Source organism: Oncorhynchus masou, chromosome 22, assembly GCF_036934945.1.
Source record: "Oncorhynchus masou masou isolate Uvic2021 chromosome 22, UVic_Omas_1.1, whole genome shotgun sequence".
In the NCBI taxonomy this organism is placed as follows: domain Eukaryota; kingdom Metazoa; phylum Chordata; class Actinopteri; order Salmoniformes; family Salmonidae; genus Oncorhynchus; species Oncorhynchus masou.
This window is the reverse complement of record NC_088233.1, coordinates 34682385-34707566: the sequence shown is the minus strand read 5'-3', so window position 1 is coordinate 34707566 and position 25182 is coordinate 34682385. Positions and strand designations below refer to the sequence as shown.

The 25182-nt window shown below is 43.8% G+C and overlaps 1 protein-coding gene across 1 annotated transcript in view; it reads right to left on the bottom strand.

The window, feature by feature from the left end:
• The window catches only part of LOC135509378 (N-terminal EF-hand calcium-binding protein 2-like), a 148166-nt gene that overhangs the window by 74466 nt on the left and 48518 nt on the right, over positions 1–25182 (bottom strand). Inside the window, exons 3-5 of the mRNA XM_064929995.1 lie at positions 21244–21352; positions 19278–19303; positions 18741–18838 (exon numbers count right to left, since the gene is read on the bottom strand). Coding sequence (XP_064786067.1) covers positions 18741–18838; positions 19278–19303; positions 21244–21352 — 233 coding nt within the window. The remainder of the gene's footprint in view (positions 1–18740; positions 18839–19277; positions 19304–21243; positions 21353–25182) is intronic.

Genomic DNA, 25182 nt, shown 5'->3' with positions numbered 1-25182 from the left:
GTTAAAGCTAGCACTACCAGAGGGAGGCAGAGATGTAAATCACTCACATAGACACCCAAATTATTCTTAATTGCCAAAGCTTTGCGTGAAAGTTCAGGATGCATTATTTCATGCTCCTGTTTGTTAATTACTTAATAATCACTTTTGAGAATTGGTCTGCATATTTAATTTCCATCCTAAAAAGGGGTTACAACTGTCCCTCTAGTTGACACAGACTTTCACAGGGTGAATATTTCATGAAGTGAATGGAAATATCACATTTACATGACTTATTAGTGGTGTGTCCCCTGACACATGAAAGATAGACTCACAGTATATCTCAAAAACAGATAAGTTATCAATAGCTTCTTCTCTAAACCAGTCAGGTCCTCAAACAAACATCACATGGAGTTGAGCCTGGGTTGTTAGATTATCCAAAATGAAATAGACATCAATCTCCTGGGCTTTATTTTCCAGCTAGGCGAAAGAGAACACCTGACACACTCACCAGGGGAAATGCCATAATGGACATGATTGCAATCAAACTCAAGGGATGCGCAACTCAATACTGTGTTCAAAGTTCAAAGGTAGAAATCAGAACAGCAGGCAGGAGGATTGTCCTAAACACCATAAGGCAGTGATTTTAAGCATGAAAGCAGCATTCTTTAATGCTCCCTCTTTCCCTGGGAGAATTTAACAATCCGTACAGAGGGAAACTTTACATTTTAAACTTCAGTCATTTAGCAAACACTCTTATCCAGAGCGATGTACAATTAGTGCATTCATCTTAATAAACAACACATCACAATCGTATCAAGTACAAATATTTATCAGCGCTAGTAGGAAAATAACTCTCACAGGGGGCACCGCGAGGGGATTATAATATACTCTTCAAGAGGTTTCAGACATAATGAGACCTTCCACCTGTAAAAGGTTTCAACAGCCGCCCTGTAAACACACTTCACGTTAAAGGAGACGTTTAATGTTTAAGATTAAACATCAGAGCATAGCAGCAGAGTCAGTGCTGCAAGAGAATAGAGAAGAACAGGAACAAATACTGTGAGAGAAGGAGAAATAACAAAAGAAGAGAACGAGAAGAGATTGGTGATGGAGAAAAGGGTGACAGTGATGGAAAAAATAGCTTTTCTAAATCATTGAAGGTGTTCTTGTTTGTAGTCATTCAGCTATGTTTAAACAGAAACGGTTTTCTTCCAAAGTGCCATCTCTCTCTTCCCCAAGGTCCTGAGGAGGCCACTGCATCACAGCCAACCATGTGAACACAGCAGCACCAGTAGCTGCAGCACTGCCTAGCGGAGCACTGTAAAATGGACCCTCAATATTTAAAGAGTGAACTCATTACATTACATTTACATTTAAGTCATTTAGCAGACGCTCTTATCCAGAGCGACTTACAAATTGCTAGATAGTGTACGTCTAGATAGTTTACAAGAGCCCTTCAGCCAACTCTTTAAGGACTCTAAACTGCAGTACTTATAAAAAGCTCGGTTCCGTCAAGTACCAGGACTGTAAATTGCACGGGATGCCAATATTCAGCCTGGAGAAAGAGAACAATGGTGAGGGCTGAGATAGACTGATAAATAAAACAACAGTTGTTCAACACAGTCGTTCAACGCACTTCCGCGTTGTTTCCGTACTGTTGTACTGTTTCTTGCCACTTGGCTAGCTGCCAAACTTTTTCGCTTTTTACTCTTAATAACTATATAATCAAGTTTACTAAGGTTTTTTTGTCCTCCCACAACTTTTTAAATTAAATTTACTCACCCCGTACGCTTTATCTGGACATAGATCTGCAGGACCTCCTCCAGACGCAAAAAAAATAAAAAGCTAAGTAGCATCATTGATTCTCATTCCAGTCCCTGAACTCTTAATATGCAGGTGAACTATCGCCTTATGGTGAAGATAGCAGAGTTGCAAGCTCAGCTTCAGACACAATCGTAAGGCAAGGGAAATTTAAGTGTAGAAAAGGATGATACAACGTCTGTGCAAACAGTAAATACAGGGAGTAGTGTTAATCCCCCTGTACAGCCCCTGTAACCGGACAATTTTCTTGTGGCTTCTGGAAAGAAATGCATTTGGCATGCTTAACTGGTGTCGCTCATTCAGCCAATAGAAACTTTCAACTGGTTTCCCCCACTAAGCAATGAGTCGGAGTCAGAGCCCGAGCCTTCTCAGGTCTCTCCTCCACCCGTTATGGGATCTGGGCCGCCGGAGCCTCCCACCATTAGCTCTGACAAATTGAAAACCCTAGTCATTGGTGACTCCATCCAGTATTAGACTTAAAAGAATCATCCAACAATCATACATTGTTTACCAGGGGGCAGGGCTACCGACGTAAAGGCTCATCTTTAGATGGTGTAGGCTGAGACTAAAAGTGGTGAATGTAGATGGTATAGGGATATTGTTATCCACGTCGGCACCAGCGATGTTAGGATGAAACAGTCAGAGGTCACCAAGCACAACATAACTTCAGTGTGTAACCTAGCTAGAAAGATGTGTTGGCATCAAGAAATTGTCTCTGCCCCCCCCCCCCCCAGTGAGTGATGAGCTCTACAGCAGACTCAAACAACTCAATCGCTGGTTGAAAACGGTTTTCTGCCCCTCCCAAAATATATAATTTGTAGATGACTGGCACTCTTTCTGGGACTCCCCAACAAAGAGGACCAAGCGTTGCCTGCTGAGGAGTGAAGGACTCCATCCAAGCTGGCGGGGTGCTGTCATCTTATCATCAACATAGACTGGGCTCTAACTCCTCTAGCTCCATAATGAGATAGGATGCAGGTCAAGTAGCAGGCTGTTAAGCAGCCTGTCAGCTTAGTGGAGTCTGCCACTAGCACAGTCAGTGTAGTCAGCTCAGCTTTCCCCATTTAGACTGTGTCTGTTCCTTGATGTAGGTCAGGCAAAACTAAACATGGCGGAGTTCACCTTAGCATTCTCACTGGAATAAAGACCTCCTCCATTACTGTCATTATTGAAAGAGATTGTGATTATATCTCAAATCTCAAAATAGGACTACTTAATGTTAGATTCCTCACTTCCAAGGCAGTCATAGTCAATGAACTAATCACTGAACATAACCTTGATGTGATTGGCCTGACTGAAACATGGCTCAAGTCAGATGAATTTACTGTGTTAAATGAGGCCTCTCCTCCTGGTTACAAGAGACCATATCCCTTGCGCATACCGCAAAGACAGAGGTTTTGCTAATATTTATGACAGCAAATTTAAAAAAGAGTCTTCGTCTTTTGAGCTTCTAGTCATGACATCTATGCAGTTCACTTTTATAGCTACTGTTTACAGGCCTCCTGGGCTGTATAACAGTGTTCCTCACTGAGTTCCCTGAATTCCTATCGGACCAAGGCAGATAGTCATGGCAGATAATATTCAATTTTTTGGTGACTTCAATTTTCACATGGAAAAGTCCACAGACCAACTCCAAAAGGTTTTCGGAATCATCATCGACTCAGGGGGTTTTGTCCTACATGTATCCAGACCTAAAGTATCAGTCAAAAGTTTGGACACACCTACTCATTTCAGAGATTTTCTTTATTTTTACTATTTTCTACATTATAGAATAATAGTGAAGACATCAAAAGTATGAAATTACACACATGGAATCATGTAGTAACCAAAAAATTGTTAAACAAATCCAAATATATTTTATATTTGAGATTCTTCAAAGTAGCAACCCTTTGCCTTGATGACAGCTTTGCACACTCTTGGCATTCTCTGAACCAGCTTCATTAGGTAGTCACCTGGAATGCATTTCAATTAATGTGCCTTGTTAAAAGTTAAGGTAGGGGTGGCATACAGAAGATAGCCCTATTTGGTAAAAGTCCAAGTACATATTATGGCAAGAACAGCTCAAATAAGCAAAGAGAAATGACAGTCCATCATTACTTTAACTTCTTCGATATAGGGGGCGCTCTTTAAATTTTTGGATAAAAAAACGTTCCCGTTTTAAACAAGATATTTTCTCACAAAAAGATGCTCGACTATGCATATAATTGACAGCTTTGGAAAGAAAACACTCTGACGTTTCCAAAACTGCAAAGATATTGTCTGTGAGTGCCACAGAACTAAAGCTACAGGCGAAACCAAGATGAAATTTCATACAGGAAATGGCCCAGATTTTGAATGCGCTGTGTTCCAATGTCTCCTTATATGGCTGTGAATGCGCCAGGAATGAGCCTACACTTTCCCAAGGTGTCTGCAGCATTGTGACGTATTTGTAGGCTTATCATTGGAAGATTGACAATAAGAGACTACATTTACCAGGTGTCCGCTTGGTGTCCTCCGTCGAAATTATTGCGCAATCTCCAGCTGCGCCCACTTTTCCATTTAGTTCAGAGGAGAAAGGCAACTGCCACGAATGATTTATCATCGAATAGATATGTGAAAAACACCTTGAGGATTGATTCTAAACAACGTTTGCCATGTTTCTGTCGATATTATGGAGTTAATTTGGAAAAAAGTTTGGCGTTGTAATGACTGAATTTTCAGGGGGTTTTCTTAGCCAAACGTGATGAACAAATCGGAGCGATTTCTCCTACACAAATAATATTTTTGGAAAAACTGAACATTTGCTATCTGTCACGCCTTGGTCTTAGTATTTTGTGTTTTAGTTAATTAGTTGGTCAGGCCAGGGTGTGACATGGGTTTATGTTATTGTGTTGTCGTATTGGGGTTTTTGTAGGCATTGGGATTGTGGTTGATTAGGGGTGTGTTTAGTTTAGGTTTGGCTGCCTGAGGCGGTTCTCAATCAGAGTCAGGTGATTCTTGTTGTCTCTGATGGGGAACCGTATTTAGGTAGCCTGGGTTTCACTGTGTATTTCATGGGTGATTGTTCCTGTCTCTGTGTAGTGTTCACCAGATAGGCTGTAATTAGTTTTCACGTTCCATTTGTTGTTTTGTATTTATTTAAGTTATTTCATGTATCGCTATCTTCTACATTAAAGACATGAGTAACCACCACGCTGCATTTCGGTCCAACTCTCTTTCAACAAACGAAGAACGCCGTTACAGAATCACCCACCACACATGGACCGAGCAGCGTGTTAACAGGCAGCGACAGCAGGAGCAGCGAAGGGAGGTCGTTATGGACAGCAGAAGCATGGAGTATACGACGTGGGATGAAATAGACAGGTGGGCGGTCGACCCAGAGAGAGTGCCGGAGCCCGCCTGGGATTCGCTGGAGCAGTGCGAAGAGGGCTATAGGAGAATGGAGTTGGAGAGGCAATCACGACGGCGCAGAGGAAAGCCCGTGAGTCAGCCCCAAAATGTATTGGGGGGCTCAGAGGGAGAGTGGCTGAGTCAGGAGACAGACCTGAGCCAACTCTCCCTGTTTATCGTGAGGAGCCAAGGAGGAGACCAGAACCGGTGTTGGAGGTGAGCGAAGCAGAGACTGTGAAGGAGTTAATGGGGAAATTGGAGGAGAGAGTAATGAGGGAGTTGCTAGCTTGGTGCTTTAGGTACAAGATTCATCCGACAGAGCGTGTCGGGGATTTAATGGCACCTGGGTCAGCGCTCCATACTAGTCCTGAGGTGCGTGTTAGTCGGCTGGTGAAAAATGTGCCAGCCTCACGCACTAGGCCTCCTGTGTACCTACCTAGACTTGCACGTGCTGTGCCAGTCCTGCTCTCAGGCTCTCCAGTACCACTTCACGGTCCAGTCCATCCTGTGCCACCTTCACACACCAGTCCTCCGGTGGCAGCTCCCCGCACCAGGCTTCCTGTGCGTGTCCTCGATCCAGTACCACCAGTTCCAGTACCACGCACCAGGCCTTCAGTGCGCCTCGCCTGTTCAGCGGAGCCAGCGCTTTCTCCCTCTCCTGCGCTGTCGGAGTCTCCCGCCTATACAGCGCTTCTAGAGCCTTCCTCCTCTACAGCGCTGCTGGAGTCTCCTGTCTGTTCAGCGCTATCAGAGCCTTTCTCCTCTCCTGCGCTACCGGAGTCTCCCGCTTGTTCAGCACCTCTAGAGCCTTCCTCCTCTACAGCGCTGCCGGAGCCTCCTGCCTGTTTGGAGCAGCCTGAGCTGCCAGTCTGCATGAAGCAGCCAGAGCTGCCAGTCTGCATGTAGCAGCCAGAGCTGCCAGTCTGCATGGAGCAGCTAGAGCTGCCAGTCTGCATGGAGCTGCCAGTGTGCAAGGAGCTGCCAGTCTGCAAGGAGCTGCCAGTCTTCAAGGAGCTGCCAGGCTGCATGGAGCTGCCAGTCTGCATGGAGCTGCCAGTCTGCAAGGAGCTGCCAGTCTGCAAGGAGCTGCCAGTCTGCAAGGAGCTGCCAGTCTGCAAGGAGCTGCCAGTCTGCAAGGTGCTGCCAGTCTGCAAGGCGCTGCCAGTCTGCAAGGAGCTGCCAGTCTGCAAGGAGCTGCCAGTCTGCAAGGAGCTGCCAGAGCTGTTAGTCTGCATGGAGCAGCCAGAGCTGTCAGTCTGTAAGAAGCCGTCTGTCAATCTGCATGGAGCAGCCAGAGCCGCCAGTCAGCATGAAGCAGCCAGAGCCGCAGTCTGCCAGGATCCGCCAGTCAGCCAGACTCTTCCAGATCTGCCAGTCAGCCAGACTCTTCCAGATCTGCCAGTCAGCCAGACTCTTCCAGATCTGCCAGTCAGCCAGACTCTTCCAGATCTGCCAGTCAGCCAGTCTGCAGATCTGCCAGTCACTAGACTCGGAGATCTGCCAGTCAACCAGACTCTTCCAGATCTGCCAGTCAGCCAGACTCTTCCAGATCTCCCAGTCAGCCAGACTCTTCCAGATCTGCCAGTCAGCCAGACTCTTCCAGATCTGCCAGTCAGCCAGACTCTTCCAGATCTGCCAGTCAGCCAGACTCTTCCAGATCTGCCAGTCAACCAAACTCTTCCAGATCTGCCAGTCAACCAGACTCTTCCAGATCTGCCAGTCAACCAGACTCTTCCAGATCTACCAGTCGACCAGAATCTTCCAGATCTGCTAGTCGTCCAGACTCTTCTAGATCTGCTAGTCAACCAGACTCCAGATCTGCTAGTCAACCAGACTCTTCCAGATCCGCGAGTCAACCAGACTCTTCCAGATCCGCCAGTCAGCCAGGATCTGCCAGAACTGCCAGCCAGCCAGGATCTGCCGGATTCAACTGCCTGGCTGGGCTTCTTCTCAGTGCTGGGCTTCCTTTCAGTGCTGGGCTTCCTCTCAGTGCTGGGCTTCCTCTGTTCCAAGCTGCCCCTCTGTCCCGAGCTGCCCCTCTGTCCCGAGCTGCCCCTCTGTCTCGAGCTGCCCTTCTGTCCCGAGCTGCCCCTCTGTCTCGAGCTGCCCCTCAGTCCAGTGGGGTTCTGGGTGAGGACTACTAGGCCAAGTTCGGCGGCGAGGGTGGATTATCCCAGGACGCGTAGGGGAGGAACTATGACATTAATGGAGTGGGGTCCACGTCCCGAGCCGGAACCGCCACCATGGACAGACGCCCACCCGGACCCTCCCTATGGTTTTGAGGTGCGTCCGGGAGTCCGCACCTTAGGGGGGGGGGGTTCTGTCACGCCTTGGTCTTAGTATTTTGCGTTTTAGTTAATTAGTTGGTCAGGCCAGGGTGTGAAATGGGTTTATGTTATTGTGTTGTCGTATTGGGGTTTTTGTAGGCATTGGGATTGTGGTTGATTAGGGGTGTGTTTAGTTTAGGTTTGGCTGCCTGAGGCGGTTCTCAATCAGAGTCAGGTGATTCTTGTTGTCTCTGATGGGGAACCGTATTTAGGTAGCCTGGGTTTCACTGTGTATTTCGTGGGTGATTGTTCCTGTCTCTGTGTAGTGTTCACCAGATAGGCTATAATTAGTTTTCACGTTCCGTTTGTTGTTTTGTATTTATTTAAGTTATTTCATGTATCGCTATCTTCTACATTAAAGACATGAGTAACCACCACACTGCATTTCGGTCCGACTCTCTTTCAACAAACGAAGAACGCCGTTACACTATCTAACTGAGTGTCTCCTCATTGAAAACATCCGAAGTTCTTCAAAGGTAAATGATTTTATTTGAATGCTTTTCTTGTTTTTGTGAAAATGTTGCCTGCTGAATGCTAGGCTTAATGCTATGCTAGCTATCAATACTCTTACACAAATGCTTGTGTAGCTATGGTTGAAAAGCATATTTTAAAAATCTGAGATGACAGTGTTGTTAACAAAAGGCTAAGCGTGTGAGCCAATATATTTATTTAATTTCATTTGCGATTTTCATGAATAGTTAACATTGCGTTATGCTAATGAGCTTGAGGCTATGATTACGCTCCCGGATACGGGATTGCTCGACGCTAGATGTTAAGACCTGAAGGTCAGTCAATCCGGACTTTGAAGTTTCTTCAAGTGCAGTCGCAAAAAACATCAAGCGTTATGATAAAGCTGGATCCCATGACACCCGCCACAGGAAAGGAAGACCCAGAGTTTCCTCTGCTGCAGAGGATAAGCTCATTAGAGTTATCAGCCTCAGAAATTGCAGCCCAAATAAATGCTTAACAGATTTCAAGTAACAGACACATCTCAACATCAACTGTTCAGAGGAGACTGTGTAAATCAGGCCTTCATGGTCGAATTGCTGCAAAGAAACCCCTATTAAAGGACACATATAAGAAGAAGAGACTTGCCTGAGCGAAGAAACACGAGCAATGGACATTAGACTGGTGGAAATCTTTCCTTTGGTCTGATGAGTCCAAGTTTGCGATTTTTGGTTCCAACCACCGTGTCTTTGTGAGACGCAGAGTAGGTGAATGGATGACCTCTACATGTGTGGTTCCCACCGTAAAGCATGGAGGAGGAGGTGTGATGGTGTGGGGGTGCTTTTCTGGTGAGACTGTCTGTGATTTATTCAGGATTCATAGCACACTTTACCAGCATGGCTCCCACAGCATTCTGCAGTGATACGCCATCACATCTGGTTTGCGCTTAACGGGAAATATCATTTGTTTTTCAACAGGACAATGAACCAACATACTTCTAGGCTGTGTAAGGGCTATTTGACCAAGAAGGAGAGTGATGGAGTGCTGCATCAGATGACCTAGCCTCCACAATCACCTGACTTCAACTCAATTGAGATGGTTTGGGATGAGTTGGACCACAGAGTGAAGGAAAAGCAGCCAACAAGTGCTCAGAATGTGTGGGAACTCCTTCAAGACTGTTTGAAAAGCATTCCAGGTGAAGCTGGTTGAGAGAATACCAAGAGTGTGCAAGGCTGTCATCAAGGCACGGGGTGGCTACTTTGAAGAATCTCAAATATAACATATATTTTGATTTGTTTAACACTTTTTTTTGGTAATAAGATGTAATAAGATGGTGGTTACTATATGATTCCATATGTGTTATATCATAGTTTTGATGTCTTCACTATTATTCTACAATGTAGGAAATAGTAAAGAAAAACCCTTGAATGAGTAGGTGTGTCCAAATTTTTGACTGGTACTAGGTATTGCCACAGTCATACCCTGGATCTAGATTTGTCCTGTGGAATAAATATTGTGGATCAACAACAAAAAATCCTCATAATTTTGGACTATCGGGCCATCATATTACTTTTGCAATCTTATTACTTTTGCAATCACAACAAATAATATGCTCAGACCCCAACCAAGGATTATCAAAAACTGCACTGTAAATTCTTGGACAACCCAAAGATCACATCTATCACTCCAGTGATTAATTGGAATATTGTAATAACTTTGCCACCATGGCCTATTTATTGCCATACATCCCTTATCTTACCTCATTTGCACACACTGTATATAGACTTTTTCTACTGTATTATTGACTGTATGCTAGTTTATTCCATGTGTAACTCTGTTGTTGTATGTGTTGAACTGCTTTGTTTTATCTTTGCCAGGTCGCAGTTGTAAATGAGAACATGTTCTCAACTAGCCTACCTGGTTAAATAAAGGTGAAATATATATTTTTTTAATTCCTAGGGGCCCTTCTGTTGGAGTACAAAAATCAGTTAACCACCTAACTGAGGATCCAAATTTAACCTTGCGTAATACCCTAGATGCAGTGGCACCTCTAAAAACTAAAAACATTTGTCACAAGAAATTAGCCCCCTGGTATACAAAAAAATGCCTAAGCTTTGAAGCTTCCAGAATATTGGAATGGAAACGGCGCTCCACCAAACTGGAGGTTTTCTGACTAGCTTGGAAAGACAGTAGCGGATTTCGAAGAGCCCTCACTGCTGCACTATCAGCCTACTTTTTCAACCAAATTGAGGAGAGTAAAAACAATCCAAAATGTATTTTTGATACTGTCGCAAAGCTAAGTAAAAAGCAGCATTCCCCAAGAGAGGATGACCTTCACTTCAGCAGTGATGAATTCATGAACTTCTTCGACGAAAAGAGATGCACAGAACTGCCAGGACCTAAAATCAATGGAGACACTCAAGTTTTGCAGTCCTGTATCTCTCGACACATTCACGAAAATAGTCATGGCCTCTAAACCTTACAGCTGTCTACTGAACCCTATTCCAACTAAACTACTGAAATAGTTCAACTCCTATGTTGAACATAATAAACTGCTTCCTATCCTCCACATGTGTACCAAACTCACTAAAAGTGAAAAAGCCAAACCTTGATCCGGAAATTTAATAAAACAACTATCGGCCTATATTGAATCTCCCATTCCTCTCAATTTAAAAAAACAGCTGTTGCACAGCAACTCACTGCCTTCCTGAAAATAAATAATGAATACAAAACGCTCCAATCTGGTTTTAGACCACATCATAGTACTGAGACTGCACTCGTGAAGGTGGTAAATTACCTTTTAATGACGTCAGACCAAGACTCTGCATCTGTCCTCTTGTTCCTAGACCAGGGGTACTCAACTACTATTTGAGAAGGTCCAGAGACACAAATTTCCTAGGTGGCCAAAGTCCGGATGGATATCGTCCTTTATTGCCACAGTGGTACAGCGTAGTAATACACATAGTCGTCTACGACTTAGGTAACATGTTGTTATATAAAATGTACATTAAATACATTAAACAAGACTACGAATTAATTACTACTTCTTTCGAATGTAAACGTACAACATTCCATCAACATTGCTGAAGAACAAAAGTGGTTACATAATTGTCTATGCAAAATGTGCACTGTGAACCATTGTACATTGGCCTTGATTTAATATGTATTTAAATAAAATACAGTGCAAGTTTTCTGGAGAACAAAGGAGAGTTGAACAAAAATAATAACCTGAATGGATAGAATGTCGCTGTGGGCCATTCAATATTAATGTATAAGTCACAATGGTTCTTACCTTGCATTAATGAGAGAAATTACAATTTCTGTCTCCTGCCAGTGCTTTGAACTTTGGCGCAAATGGTATGAGAGCAACTCTGAGACAATGGTGCAAGTGTTCATTGGTGAGCTTGGTACAGCATTTGTTTTTAATAAAGTTCATTGTGGAGAAGGCTGATTCACAGCTGTATGTGGAGCCAACCATAATCAGGATGTATAATGCCAGTTTCTTGAGGACAGGGAAATCTTCCCCCAGAAAGTATCAGGGTCACAATCTCCAGCCTCAATCAACTCCATTTGTTGTGATCTGTTTTGCTTCTTCTGACAACTTTGTGACATTTGTGACCAAGAATGGGGTTCTGGATGAGCAGCAGCAGTTATCTTCCAACAGTGATGTCATCAAAGCGAGCCTTGAAGTTATCCATCAGCTTCTGGATGAAATCAACATGGTTGGGAACATCTTTGTCTCCCTGCATTTGCACCAAAAGATTGGGGAGGAGGACAAATTCTCCCTGGAGATCATTCTTGAAAAGCTCCAATTTCTTCTGAAAAGCCCAGACTGCTGTTATCATGTCTCACACTGTGTTGTCCCGTCCCTGCAGATTAACATTCAGTTGATTAAGGTGCCCTCTTCTCATCTTCTGAAAACTCAGAAAACTGAGTTGCCTTGTCACTATTTTGCTCTCATAAGAAAGCTTTGATTTCCACCTAAATGGCCCAAAAATGTTCCAGAACCCTTTGCTGAGTCATCTGACATTGTTGTCCTGTAGTAAGTAATCCAAACTGGCATTGGCCTCTGTCAGAATGCCTTGTAGCAGGCGGTGTTGTAGGGATGATGTTGCTCTCAAAAAGTTGAGAAGTTTCATCATTGTTGTCATGACCTCAGAATACTATTTTCACAGACTGGCACACAGGACAAATTAATGGATGATGCAGTGATATGATGTCAGGTCAGGGTGGTCCTCTTTCAAATGTGCAACCAGTCTCCTCCCTCTTCCCATCATGGCTGGAGCTCCATCTGTGATGACTTCAGATCTATCCCCCTTTTGTCAGCATCCTTTGATGGCCTCATGGGTATCCTCTCCTCGCGTGTGTGATTCTAGATGTGTTAAGCCCAATAGCTCCTCACAGAATTCCTTGTTTTGTTATAAAATCAGACAAACACCAGAAGCTGGGCATTATCAGTGTTATCTGTTGATTCATCCACAGCTAATGAAATACATGTTGCATTCTGAATAGCCTCATCATGTCACACCCTGATCTGTTTCACTTGGCGTGATTGTCTCCACCCCCCCCCCCCCCAGGTGTCGCTTATTATCCCTGCTGTATATCTCCCTGTGTTTCCTGTCTCTCTGTGCCAGTTTGTCTTGTATGCTTTTCAAGTCTACCAGCGGTTTTTCCGTACTCCTGCTTCTATTCTCTTTTGCTAGTACTCCCGTTTTTTTTTTAACCTTGCCTATTTTCTGGACTCCGTACCCGCCTGCCTGACCATTCTGCCTGCCCTGACCTCGAGCCTGCCTACCACTCTGTAACTCCTGGACTCTGTACCATTCTGCCTGCCTGCCTGACCATTCTGCCTGCCCTGACCTCGAGCCTGCCTGCCACTCTGTAACTCCTGGACTCTGTACCCGCCTGCCTGACCATTCTGCCTGCCCTGACCTCGAGCCTGCCTGCCACTCTGTAACTCCTGGACTCCGTACCCGCCTGCCTGACCATTCTGCCTGCCCTGCCTGCCTGTAACTCCTGGACTCTGTACCCGCCTGCCTGACCATTCTGCCTGCCCTGACCTTGAGCCTGCCTGCCACTCTGTACCTCCTGGACTCTGAACTGGTTTTGACCTTTTGCCTGTCCACGACCATTCTCTTGCCTACCCCTTTAAGATTGTTTAATAAATATCAAGACTCAAACCATCTGCTTCCCATGTCTGCATCTGGGTCTTGCCTTGTGTCCTTATACATCAAGTTGTGAAGTTAAATCTTCAGCTAATATTTCAGCTCTCCTCATTGCTGTGGAATCTGACAGTGGGATCTGTTTGATATTTTCCCTGAGCTCATCTATTTTTAACCCTCAAGCAAGGTGTCAGCAACTTCACACATGCATTCTTTTACCATCTCAGTGGTTGAATTTGAGGGTGTTTTCCCAAAACCCAAGCTATCCTCAGTGAACACTCCATTGCACGTTGTTAGGCTGTCAGAGAATTGACAAGGACTTTGGTGGACTTATCATATTGGGATTTGAGATGGTTAATCTGGTTTGTTCTCACCTCTGTGTTCAGGTCTGATAGAATTTACTGTGCCTGGTGTTATAATGGAGCTTAACATTGCCTGCTATCACGAGAGCTACAGACTCATTGCATATCCGGCACATTTGTTTTCTGCTAGTTGCGGGGAGAATTAACAAATACTGTTCTGTACACTCGTCTTTGAATATATGGTTTTCAGAGTATTTAAAAAAAAATGTAACAAGCCATATTAACAAAGATACTAGTAACTAAGCTTCTTCTATCTGTGATATTTACATATGAACCGTGGTCAAATCGTTCTGTTTCTTTCTGCCTGCATGTCCCAAGGTTCCGCTGAGGATATTTGGATTAATGTGTAAGACGCGGCTTCTTGTATTTGCATATAACCACGCGATTAGATTAGTTGGGGCACTAGTAGAGGCGGTCGCTGTTTAGAGAGAGAGCGAGAATGAGAGTTTGCTGAGTTAAAGCGGTCGCTGCATCCGGTTGATTCTTTTTTTTAAAGATGTCTGAAAAATGATGTATTGCATAACAGTTGAGTTTGGCTGTCCTAGACCTTAGTGCCGCTTTTGACACAATCAATCACCACATTCTTTCACACAAGTTCTTGCCTGGTTTAGATCTTATCTGTCGGAAACATATCAGTTCGTCTCTGTGGATGGTTTGTCCTCTGACAAATCAATTGTATGTTTCCGTGTTCCTCAAGGTTCTGTTTTGGATCACGATTGTTTCCACTATATAATCTACCTCTTGGTGAGGTCATTTGGAAACACAATGTCAACTTTCACTGCTATGCAGGTGACACACAGCTAGCTGTACATTTCGATGAAAAATGGTGAAGCTCAAAAATTGCGTACCCTGGAAGATGTTGTTTCAGACATAAGGAAGTGGATGGCGGCACATTTTTTTCTTTTAAACTCAAAACAGATCTGCTGTCTGATCTGACAATGAATATTGATGGTTGTATGGTCCTCTCAAATAAAACTGTGAAGGACCTCGGCATTACTCTGGACCCTGATCTCTCTTTTTACGAACATATCAAGACTATTTCAATGACAGTTTTTTTCCATCTACGTAACATTGCAAAAAACCTTTTGTCCAGAAATTATGCAGAAAAGTTAATCCATGCTTTTTTAAACTTCTAGATTAGACTACTGCAATGCTCTACTCTCCGGCTACTCGGATAAAGCACTTAATAAACTTCAGTTAGTGCTAAATACGGCTTCTAGAATATTGACTAGAACTAAAAAGGGGATCCTATTACTCCAGTGCTAGCCTACAGTGACTTCCTGTTAAGGCTAAGTCTGATTTCAAGCTTGTACTGCTAACCTATAAAGTATTACATGGACTTGCTCCTACCTATCGCCCCGAATTGGGCTTCCATACATACCGATACGTACGCTATGGTCACAAGACGCAGGCCTCCTTATTGTCCCTAAACTTTCTTAGCAAACAGCTGGAGGCAGGGGTTTCTCCTATAGAACTCCATTGTTATGGAAAAGTCTGCCTATCCATGTGAGAGACGCAAACCTGGTATCAACCTTTAAGTCTTTACTGGAGACTATGGAGATCTCTTCAGTAGGTCCTATGATTGAGTGTAGTCTGGCCCAGGGGTGTGAAGGTGAACGGCAAGGAATGGGACTGACGAACCGCCCTTGCTGTCTCTGCCTGGCCGTCTCCCCTCTCTCCACGGGGATTCTCTGCCTCTAACCCAATTACGGGGGCTGAGTCACTGACTTACTAGTGCTCTTCCATGCCGTCCCTAGGAGGGGTGCGTCACGATGTGTCAGGCTTTTTTTTCTATGCTCGACTTGAGTAGGTTGAGTCACTGCGGTGATCTTGCTGTCCAGTTTTGTGCCCGCTCGGGATAATGTGATAGAGGAGATCTTTATGGTCTATTAATAACAGCCTTGTCTCAGCGTAGCAAGTTGGTGGTCTGTTGATATCCCTCTAATGGTGTGTGGGCTGTGATTAGTAAAGTGGGTGGGGTTACATCATCATATCGTCAGACAGGGCCACAGTTCCCCCTCCCCCCCCCTCTGCCTCAGCCTCCAGTGTCTATGCTGCAATAGTCTATGTGATGGGGGGCTTGGGTCAGTCTGTCCTATCTGGTGAAATGTTCCTGTCTTATCTGGTGTCCTGTGTGAACCTAAGCGCTCTCGCCCTAGGACCATGCCTCAGGACTACCTGGCCTGATGACTCCTGGCAGTTCCCAGTCTACTTGGTTGTGCTACTGATCCAGTTTCTGCCGTTTTACCTATGGCTATGGAACCCTGACCTGTTCACCGGACCTGCTACCTTGTCCCGGACCTGCTGTTTTTGACCATCTCTCGCTCTACCGCACCTGCTGTCTCGACCTCTGAATGCTTGAGTATAAAATGCCAACTGAAATTTACTCCTGAAGTTCTGACCTATTGCACCCTAATACAACCACTGTGATTATTATTTGACCCTGCTGGTCATCTATGATCATTTGAACACCTTGAAGAACGATCTGGCCTTAATGACCATGTACAGTACTCTTATGATCTTAACCCAGCACAGCCAGAAGAAAGGACTGGCCACCCCTTAAAAGTTTCTTCCTAGGTTCCTGCCTTTCTAAGGAGTTTTTCCTAGTGACCGTGCTACTACATCTGCATTGCTTTCTGATTGGGTTTTTAGGCTGGGTTTCTGTATAAGCACTTTGTGACATCTGCCCATGTAAAAAGGGCTTTATAAATATATTTGATTAGAATGGGGAGAGGTAACTAGCTGATTGCTATGTGTTGCTGGATGCTCTACCTTCATCAAGTTGAACCCAGACTCAACGCTAATGAGAAGCCAGGCACAAACATAATATGGAAGTGAAGCTCTGAAACAGCAGGCTATTGTCACAAAGCTAGGCTCAGCTCCAACTCAATGGTTTCTGGTGGTGGATGCATTGAGTCCCCACCATGCAATGTAAACCTTCCCAAGTTCTCTCACGTCACCCCGCTCCTCCGCTCTCTCCACTGGCTTCCAGTTGAAGCTCGCATCCGCTACAAGACCATGGTGCTTGCCTACGGAGCTGTGAGGGGAACGGCACCGCAGTACCTCCAGGCTCTGATCAGGCCCTACACCCAAACAAGGGCACTGCGTTCATCCACCTCTGGCCGGCTCGCCTCCCTACCACTGAGGAAGTACAGTTCCCGCTCAGCCCAGTCAAAACTGTTCGCTGCTCTGGCCCCCCAATGGTGGAACAAACTCCCTCACGACGCCAGGACAGCGGAGTCAATCACCACCTTCCGGAGACACCTGAAACCCCACCTCTTCAAGGAATACCTAGGATAGGATAAGTAATCCTTCTCACCCCCCCTTAAATGATTTAGATGCACTATTGTAAAGTGGCTGTTCCACTGGATGTCAGAAGGTGAATTCACCAATTTGTAAGTCGCTCTGGATAAGAGCGTCTGCTAAATGACTTAAATGTAAATGTAAACCACATTGAACACTAGTACAATTACTGCATAACCATGTAACTGATGTTTATGGATGAAGACCTTCATGAAAATAACATCTTTATATTTTTTGGTGTTTGGAAAGAACGACTGACTGACGATGGGGTGGCCTGGCATTTGTGCGGTTGAGTCTGTTTCTACCAGTGGAGACTCCTTAGAGGAAGAAAGGTAAAAAATGTAAATAATAAAACATTAAAAAAGTTATCCTTTTTAGATAAAAATATATACTAAATATATTTACGCCACCAAATAATTTATTAAAACAAACTGTTTCGCAATGAACCTCTACAGTAGCCTCAGCAGCACTTTGTAGGGTAGCACCATGGTGACAGCAAGCTTCTGTCCTCCTCAATACAAAACCTACAAGGCTCATGGTTCTCACCCCATTCCATAGATTAACACAGTAATTATGACATCTTCCGGAGGACGTCCTCCAACCTATCAGAGCTCTTGCAGCATGAACTGACCTGTTGTCCACCCAATCAAAGGATCAGAGAATGAATCTAGTACTGAAAGTATAAGCTACAGCTAGCTAGCACTGCAGTGCATTAAATGTGGTGAGTAGTTGACTCAAAGAGAGAGAAAGACAATAGGTGAGCAGTTTTGAACGAATACATTTATTCCAAAATGAAGGAGAAGCAAGAGAGTGATAGAGAGAGCTAGCTATATTTCATAGTGTATATATATATATAAAAAACAAACATTTTTGCCCAATTGGTAGTTACAGACCTGTCCCATTGCTGCAACTCCCGTACGGACTCCAGAGAGAGAGGCGAAGGTTAAGAGCTGCACTTCTTGACACAACACCCACTTAACCCGAAAGCCAGCCCCACCAATGTGTCGGAGGAAACACCATACAACTGGCGACCGTGTCAGCGTGCATTGCACCCAGCCTGCCACAGGAGGTGCCAGCCAAAACCTCCCCTAACACGGGTGAAGCTAGGTAAGGCTGAATGTACACTGTACTGTGGGTTTACTAACACGTTAGTTCTAGTAGCTATGTTGACTCTGACGTGACAATGATGTAGGCTGTGTTTAGTGGTTAGCAGTCATGATATGTTGTTTTTTTCACCTGGCCACAGACAGCTGATGTGTTTTGCACTGGAGTCTACAAGCGAAGGGAAAACGTGAGAGGAAGAAAGAGTGTAGATAGATGCAAGAAGGAATTATATGAATGTGTCACCACTGTCTGTCATCTTTATTACTCAAAATACTCTGTGCACAAATGTTGTAAACTTTCATTCATAGCCTCGGTTGTAGCAACCTCATGATGGGTATAGGGAAAAAGTGAGTATCATGTAGTAGCCTAAACCTATCGACGTTACATTCAGTTGAGTGAATGGAATATGAATGCCAGTCATCCAATAGGCTGTAATATAAAATATGGCCAAGTTCCAAAAAAAATATATATTGATCTTGACCACATCTTGAATGACACCCGAACGCCACTGGTTTCTACCATAACATAGATTCTTAGCAACATGATGCAACTTTGTTGCAAACAAGTCTTCGATTATCTGGGCTGCCATTAGAAATCTATTTCTATGGCAACACATGCAGTCAGGAGAGGAGGGGAGGAGAACGTGTGTCTTACATTTTAAAAAAAACATTTTTTTTGCTGTTGCTATTCCAACGGTTATTACTGTGACCGCAGTCATTTTGGCTGAGCAATAACCATCATTCAAAATTCCATGACTAGCACAGGCCTTGAAACAAATGCAAATGATTAATACATACAGACAGGACAAACTAGCACACACACATCTAATAGCACCTAGTAGTGTAGTGTACCAGGATGAGACTCACCTTCTTGGTGAAGTCCATGGCTCTGAGGATGGACAGGTTGAGAGTCTCCAGGGAGGCCAGTACACCCTCATAGTCACCCATGTGTTTGGCAAAGTAGTCTGGAAGGACAGGGAAGACGACAGTGGTAAGAGGGGAAAACACACACAGGCACGCACAAACACACACACACACACGCACGCACGCACGCACGCACACACACACACGCACGCACGCACGCACGCACGCACGCACACACACACACACACACACACACACACACACACACACACACACACACACACACACACACACAGGCACGCACAAACACAGGCACTTCATGTGACTTATGGGATAACGGACTAGCTACGTGATTAATCAATGCAGATATTCTACTGGGATGGTTGGGATGAAAAACTATTCATGGCATATTGACTTCACAGATTAACAATCTGGTCATACGTTCACGTATCCAATACATCCAAAGACACAAACAAACACCATGTAAAGCTCACAGATACACACACACACATACACACAGATTCATCTGTTAAAACTTACCACAGAGTTCCTTAGTGTCAACATTACTAACACACCACAGGTTAGAGCAGCATAGGGAGAGAGAGAGAGCGGGAAGAGGCAGTGGGAGAATGGGGTAAGAAACAGAGGAAAGGCTGGCATGCGACACAACATGGATCTACAGTATAACCCTCTATATCTTCTCCATCAGGGGGGACCAGCAGGTTACAAGACCCGAACTTGAATCAGAAGAATATCTGTGCCCATGAATTCAGCTTCAGGTCACTAAATCGTTATTAATTTTGAATCTTATTCTTTGGCATGAAACTGCTTCATATCACTGATGACGAACTACAATCTGGCGGAACCAGATTGATGAGGAGCAGGAATAAGGTGAACAGTTCATCTTTGCTTGCTGTGGTCCGGTCAGCTGATAAAATAGATGGTCATTAAATAGCAAAAGCTTACATTGTAATTTAACATTCTAAACAGGCCAATCAATTGCCCCACAACAGCAACTGGTTATACTGTTGAGTAATGGGGGGGCAAGTAGCCTAGTGGTTAGAGAGTTGGGCCAGTAACCGTGCAGGTTGCTAGATTGAATCCCCAAGTTGACCAGGTCAAAATCTGTCGTTCTGACCCCTGAACAAGGCAGTTAACCCACTGTTCCTAGGCCGTCACTGTAAATAAGAATTTGTTCTTAACTGATCTTGCCTGGTTAAATAAAATAAAAAAGTAATGGTGAAGGAAATGTTCTGATAATATCTAAAGATGTGTTTGATAAAGTCCTGATTAAAGAGAAATTTAGGGAAAGCATAAAGTTATTTCAATTGATATTCTAATGAGAGAAAGCATTTAGTGTCGGAAAATAACAAGGTCGATGTCATGGACAGCTAAGGGTAAAAGAAAGAAAGAGTGGCAGGAGATAAGAGGAGAGACCACAGGTAACATAGGAACTGGACGACTGTCCTTAGTCTCTGCAATTCTTTCATCAATCTCTATCTCTTTTCCTGATGCTTCATTTTTCTCTTCATCATTCTCCTTTTCTATTTTTTTTTAATCTAAAGGTGTCATCAACAAAGGCCTGTCAGCTGAAGGTTCCACCAGTTCCACATCAAAAGACCTTCAAAAAGTGGATATGATATTTACGAGTATAGATAAATTGTATACTTTGGCAAACACACACACAAACGCACACACACACACGCACACACACGCACGCACGGTCACATGCACAGTCACATACGTAGAAACACACACGCACATACACACGGCAGTTTTATTTATTGTAGCTCAGACTTGTGAAATTTCCTCCTCAATGTAACACACTTTATTTGAACAGTCCAGATGATGATTGACATATTACAGATCTAGTTCACTAGATCAAAATACACACAGGCAGAGTTGGCCTACTGTTCCAGTCATTAATCTTGTTCTGGTGGCAGCTCTGCAGAGTGGTCACTACATGGCACAGTCACAAAGTCATTAAATCTGATTTTAAACCTAACCCTAACATTTAACCTAACCTTAACCACACTGCTAACACTGATGCTTAACCCTAAACTTGAATTAAGACCAAAAAGCAAATTTTAGTTTAGCCAATTTTGTCTTTGCAGCGGGCTCATCGAAGGGGAAAATCGCTCAGTTCTGCCTCCAAGACAAGACTCATGACACTAAAAATCTACTTGCCTGTATAGCACTGCACAGCACAAACACACATTCCTATAGGATACGCCCATTTGCTCACATATGCAGACACACGCACACACGTCTTTTGCAGCCCTATATGTCAGTGAACAGGCTACTAGCATGAATAGAGGGGAATAGAGGTTCTGGGATAGACCTGCAATGGATAAAAGTAGACCGAAACTAGAGGATAACTTTGGTAAAAGAAATGCAATAGTTTCATATAGCTTCAATGGTATCTCCACACTGAGGTCCAGACCCATTGTGATCCGGTCTGTAGCTCTGCTCTGCTGTTGAAGTGTGATGTGATGCACTGTCTCACCTGGTGTTATCAGAGTCAATTGTGTGAAACAGATTCTCCAGTTCTTCCTCGTTCAGCGTCCCGTCGGAGAAGAATGCCTGGAACTCGTCCAGAGATAGCTTCCCATCATCTGCAGGCAGGAGAGGAGCAGATGAGAGGAAAGGAGGAGACATCAATCAGGTTAACAGCTGCCCTTAGCCCTGCTGCCATTAGCCATGCAACTACACATACTATCATATACACACAGTGATCAATAAACATCCTCTTTAGCATTGTATCATTATCGCCATTATCATCACTAACAATGTCAAAATCAGCATAATGATCGTCATAACAATAATCATCATCATCATCATCATCTTCATCATCCGCATCACAATCTATCAAAATCTCCCTGCAGTCTTCGGGCTCAATGCTGAACCATTATTGATTACAGTAAAGAATTTATACAATGATTTGGGCATTTGCGAGCTGTAAGATCAATGAAGTGAAAACCACTTGCAGAGCTTTCGATATAGGCCTTATCTCAGAATGACTCTAGAGTGAAGTACAGTTGAAGTCAGAAGTTTACATACTGTACACTTAGGTTAGAGTCATTAAAACTCGTTTTCCAACCACTCCACAAATTTCTTGTTGAAAAACTATAGTTTTGGCAAGTCGGTTAGGACTTTGTGCAAGACACAAGTAATTTTTCCAACAATTGTTTACAGACAGATTATTTCACTTTTAATTCACTGTATCACAATTCCAGTGGGTCAGAAGTTTACATACACTAAGTTGACTGTGCTTTTAAACAGCTTGGAAAATTCCTGAAAATGATGTCATGGCTTTAGAAGCTTCTGATAGGCTAATTGACATCATTTGAGTCAATTGGAGGTCTACCTGTGGATGTATTTCAAGGCCTAGCTTCAATCTCAGTGCCTCTTTGCTTGACATCATGGGAAAATCAAAAGAAATCAGCCAAGACCTCAGAAACAAATTGGAGACCTCCACAAGTCTGCTTCATCCTTGAGAGCAATTCCCAAACGCCTGAAGGTACCATGTTCATCTGTACAAACAATAGTACGCAAGTATAAACAGCATGGGACCACACAGCCGTTATACCACTCAGGAAGGAGACGCGTTCTGTCTCATAGAGATGCACGTACTTTGGTGCGAAAATTAATCCCAGAACAACAGCAAAGGACCTTTTGAAGATGCTGGAGGAAACAGGTACAAAAGCATCTATATCCACAGTAAAACGAGTCCCATATTGAGATATCCTGAAAGGCCGCTCAGTAAGGAAGAAGCCATTGCTCCAAAACCACCATAAAGAAGCCAGACTACATTTTGCAATTGTACATGGGGACAAAGATTGTACTTTTTGGAGAAATCTCCTCTGGTCTGATGAAACAAAAATAGAACTGTTTGGCCATAATGACCATCGTCATGTTTGGAGAGGGGGAGGCTTGCAATCCAAAGATTACCATCCCAACCGTGACGCACGGGGGTGGCAGCATCATGTTGTTGGGGTGCTTTGCTGCAGGAGGGCCACAAAATATTTGGCATCATAAGGTGGGAAAATTATGTGGCTATCTTGAAGCAACATCTCAAGACATCAGGTTAACTTGAGGTTAAAGCTTGGTCGCAAATGGGTCTTCCAAATGGACAATGACTCCAAAGTTGTGGCAAAATGGCTTAAGGACAACAAAGTCAAGGTATTGGAGTGGCCATCACAAAGCTCTGACCTCATTCCTACAGAAAATGTGTGGACAGAATTGAAAGAGCGAGTGCGAGCAACGAGGCCTACAAACCTGTCTCAGTTACACCAGCACTGTCAGGAGGAATGGGCCATAATTCACCCAACTTATTGTGGGAAGCTTGTGGAAGGCTACCCGAAATGTTTGACCCAAGTTAAACAATCTAAAGTCAATGCTACCAAATACTAATTGAGTGTATGTAAACTTCTGACCCACTGGGAATGTGATGAAAGAAATAAAAGCTGAAATAAATCATTCTCTCTGCTATTATTCTGACATTTCACATTCTTAAAATAAAGTGGTGATCCTAACTGACCTAAGACAGGGAATTTTTATGAGGATTACATGTCAGGAATTGTGAAAAACTGAGTTTGTATGTATTTGGCTAAGATGTATGTAAACTTCTGACTTCAACTGTAGATGGCTGCTACAGGCAGCTGGAGGTGGGAGAGTGTCTGCTGCAGACTCCAACTGAAACAGGGCCACCCTTGATCCACTGAGGCCCTTGACCCAGGAACAGAATTAGAAACAGACCTAAGCCTCAGTACCAAACTTAGTGCCCAGCCCCACCCTTAGCCCCTGACTCCAAGCCCAGTCCCAGCCAGGAGGACTCCAGTCAGCTTTAAAGAACTACAGGAGTTTGTGGAGCCGTGCTGGTCCCTGGCGCACAATGTGAATGGGAAGGAAATTAAATATTCATACCACTATGTTTGCCCTTGAAGCTGTTCAACTGGACTTTTGGCTATTGGACAAAGTGTGGGCTCTAAACTCCAGTGTATGAAAATGACTGCAGCGCAAGCCTAAAAATAATGAGTTGCTATAGTTATTGCCACCGACCAGAACTATTGAGACTTCTTTAGGATAAGTGGACTGTCCAATTTACAGTAGATATTACGGTGAAAGAATACCATGCTACTGTTTGAGGAGAGTGGACAGTTTTGAACATGAACAAATTTGGAACATTTGAGCAGTCTTGATACAACATTTTGAACAGAAATACAATGGTTCATTAGATCAGTCAAAAACTTTGCACATACACTGCTGCTGTCTACTGGCAAAAATCTAAATTGTACCTGGGCTGGAATAATACATTATGGCCTTTCTCTTGCATTTCAAAGATGATGGTACAAAGAAATATCCAAAAGAAGGTTTGTAAAAATGTTTTCTTTGCATTATATTTTACTAGATCTAATGTGTTATATTCTACTACATTCATTTCACATTTCCACAAACTTCAAAAGTGTTTCCTTTCAAATGGTACCAATAATATGCATATCCTTGCTTCAGGGCCTGAGCTACAGGCAGTTAGATTTGGGTATGTCATTTTAGGCGAAAATTGAAAAAAAAGGGCTGATCCTTAAGAGATTTTAAAGAGAACATCTTTTGAATCCGGTCCTTTGAATTGAAATGACAACTGGCTGCAGAAGCACATCCCCCTCCATTTCTCTCTCTCTATTTCAGTCCTCCTCTTTATCCTATTGATATCCCTCCCCTGTTCATTCTCTTCTCTCTACCTTTATCATTGCTTTTTCTGTCACCCCTCCTTTCTCTCTTCTCTCCATTGTCACTGTCATTTGTCTCTTGTTTGCTTTTGAGAGACACGCATAGGCACACAAAAGCTGAGTGAACTGCTGGAATAGAGGACGAAGGATAGAGAGCAGAGCCATCTCTCTACTGAACACAGGCTCATCTCCAAACTTAAAGGGGTCTTTGGCAGTCCCCATAGGAGTACCCTTTGAAGAAACTTTTTAGGTTCCAGGCAGAACACTTTTGGGTTCCATGTAAAACCCTTTCCACAGAGGGCTCTACATGGAACCAGAAAGGGTTTACCTGAAACCAAAAAGGGTTCTACCAGGACCCAAAAATGGTTCTCCTATGGGGACAGCTGAAGAACTCTTTGGATCTCTTTTTTTCTAAGAGGGTACCCCTCCTTTGTGTCCCCTTGTCTTACTCCATTTTCTGCGAGGGGTAGAGCCTCAGAACAGAACAACTGTACCACTAGTTAATTAAACACTGACCTACTTTACCACATTACTCGCCACTAAGGAATACCATTGCATGAAAAAGCATGCCAGCCCAACCCAGCCACCCTCTACTCTCAATTACAGTTTGCTGAAGCTCAGTGTGTACTGTGGGATAAGGGCTGGATAGGTTCTGATGTGAGCAGATCACAGGTACCTGCACTACCTCCATTCACCAACAGGGAAGAGAACATTCTCTG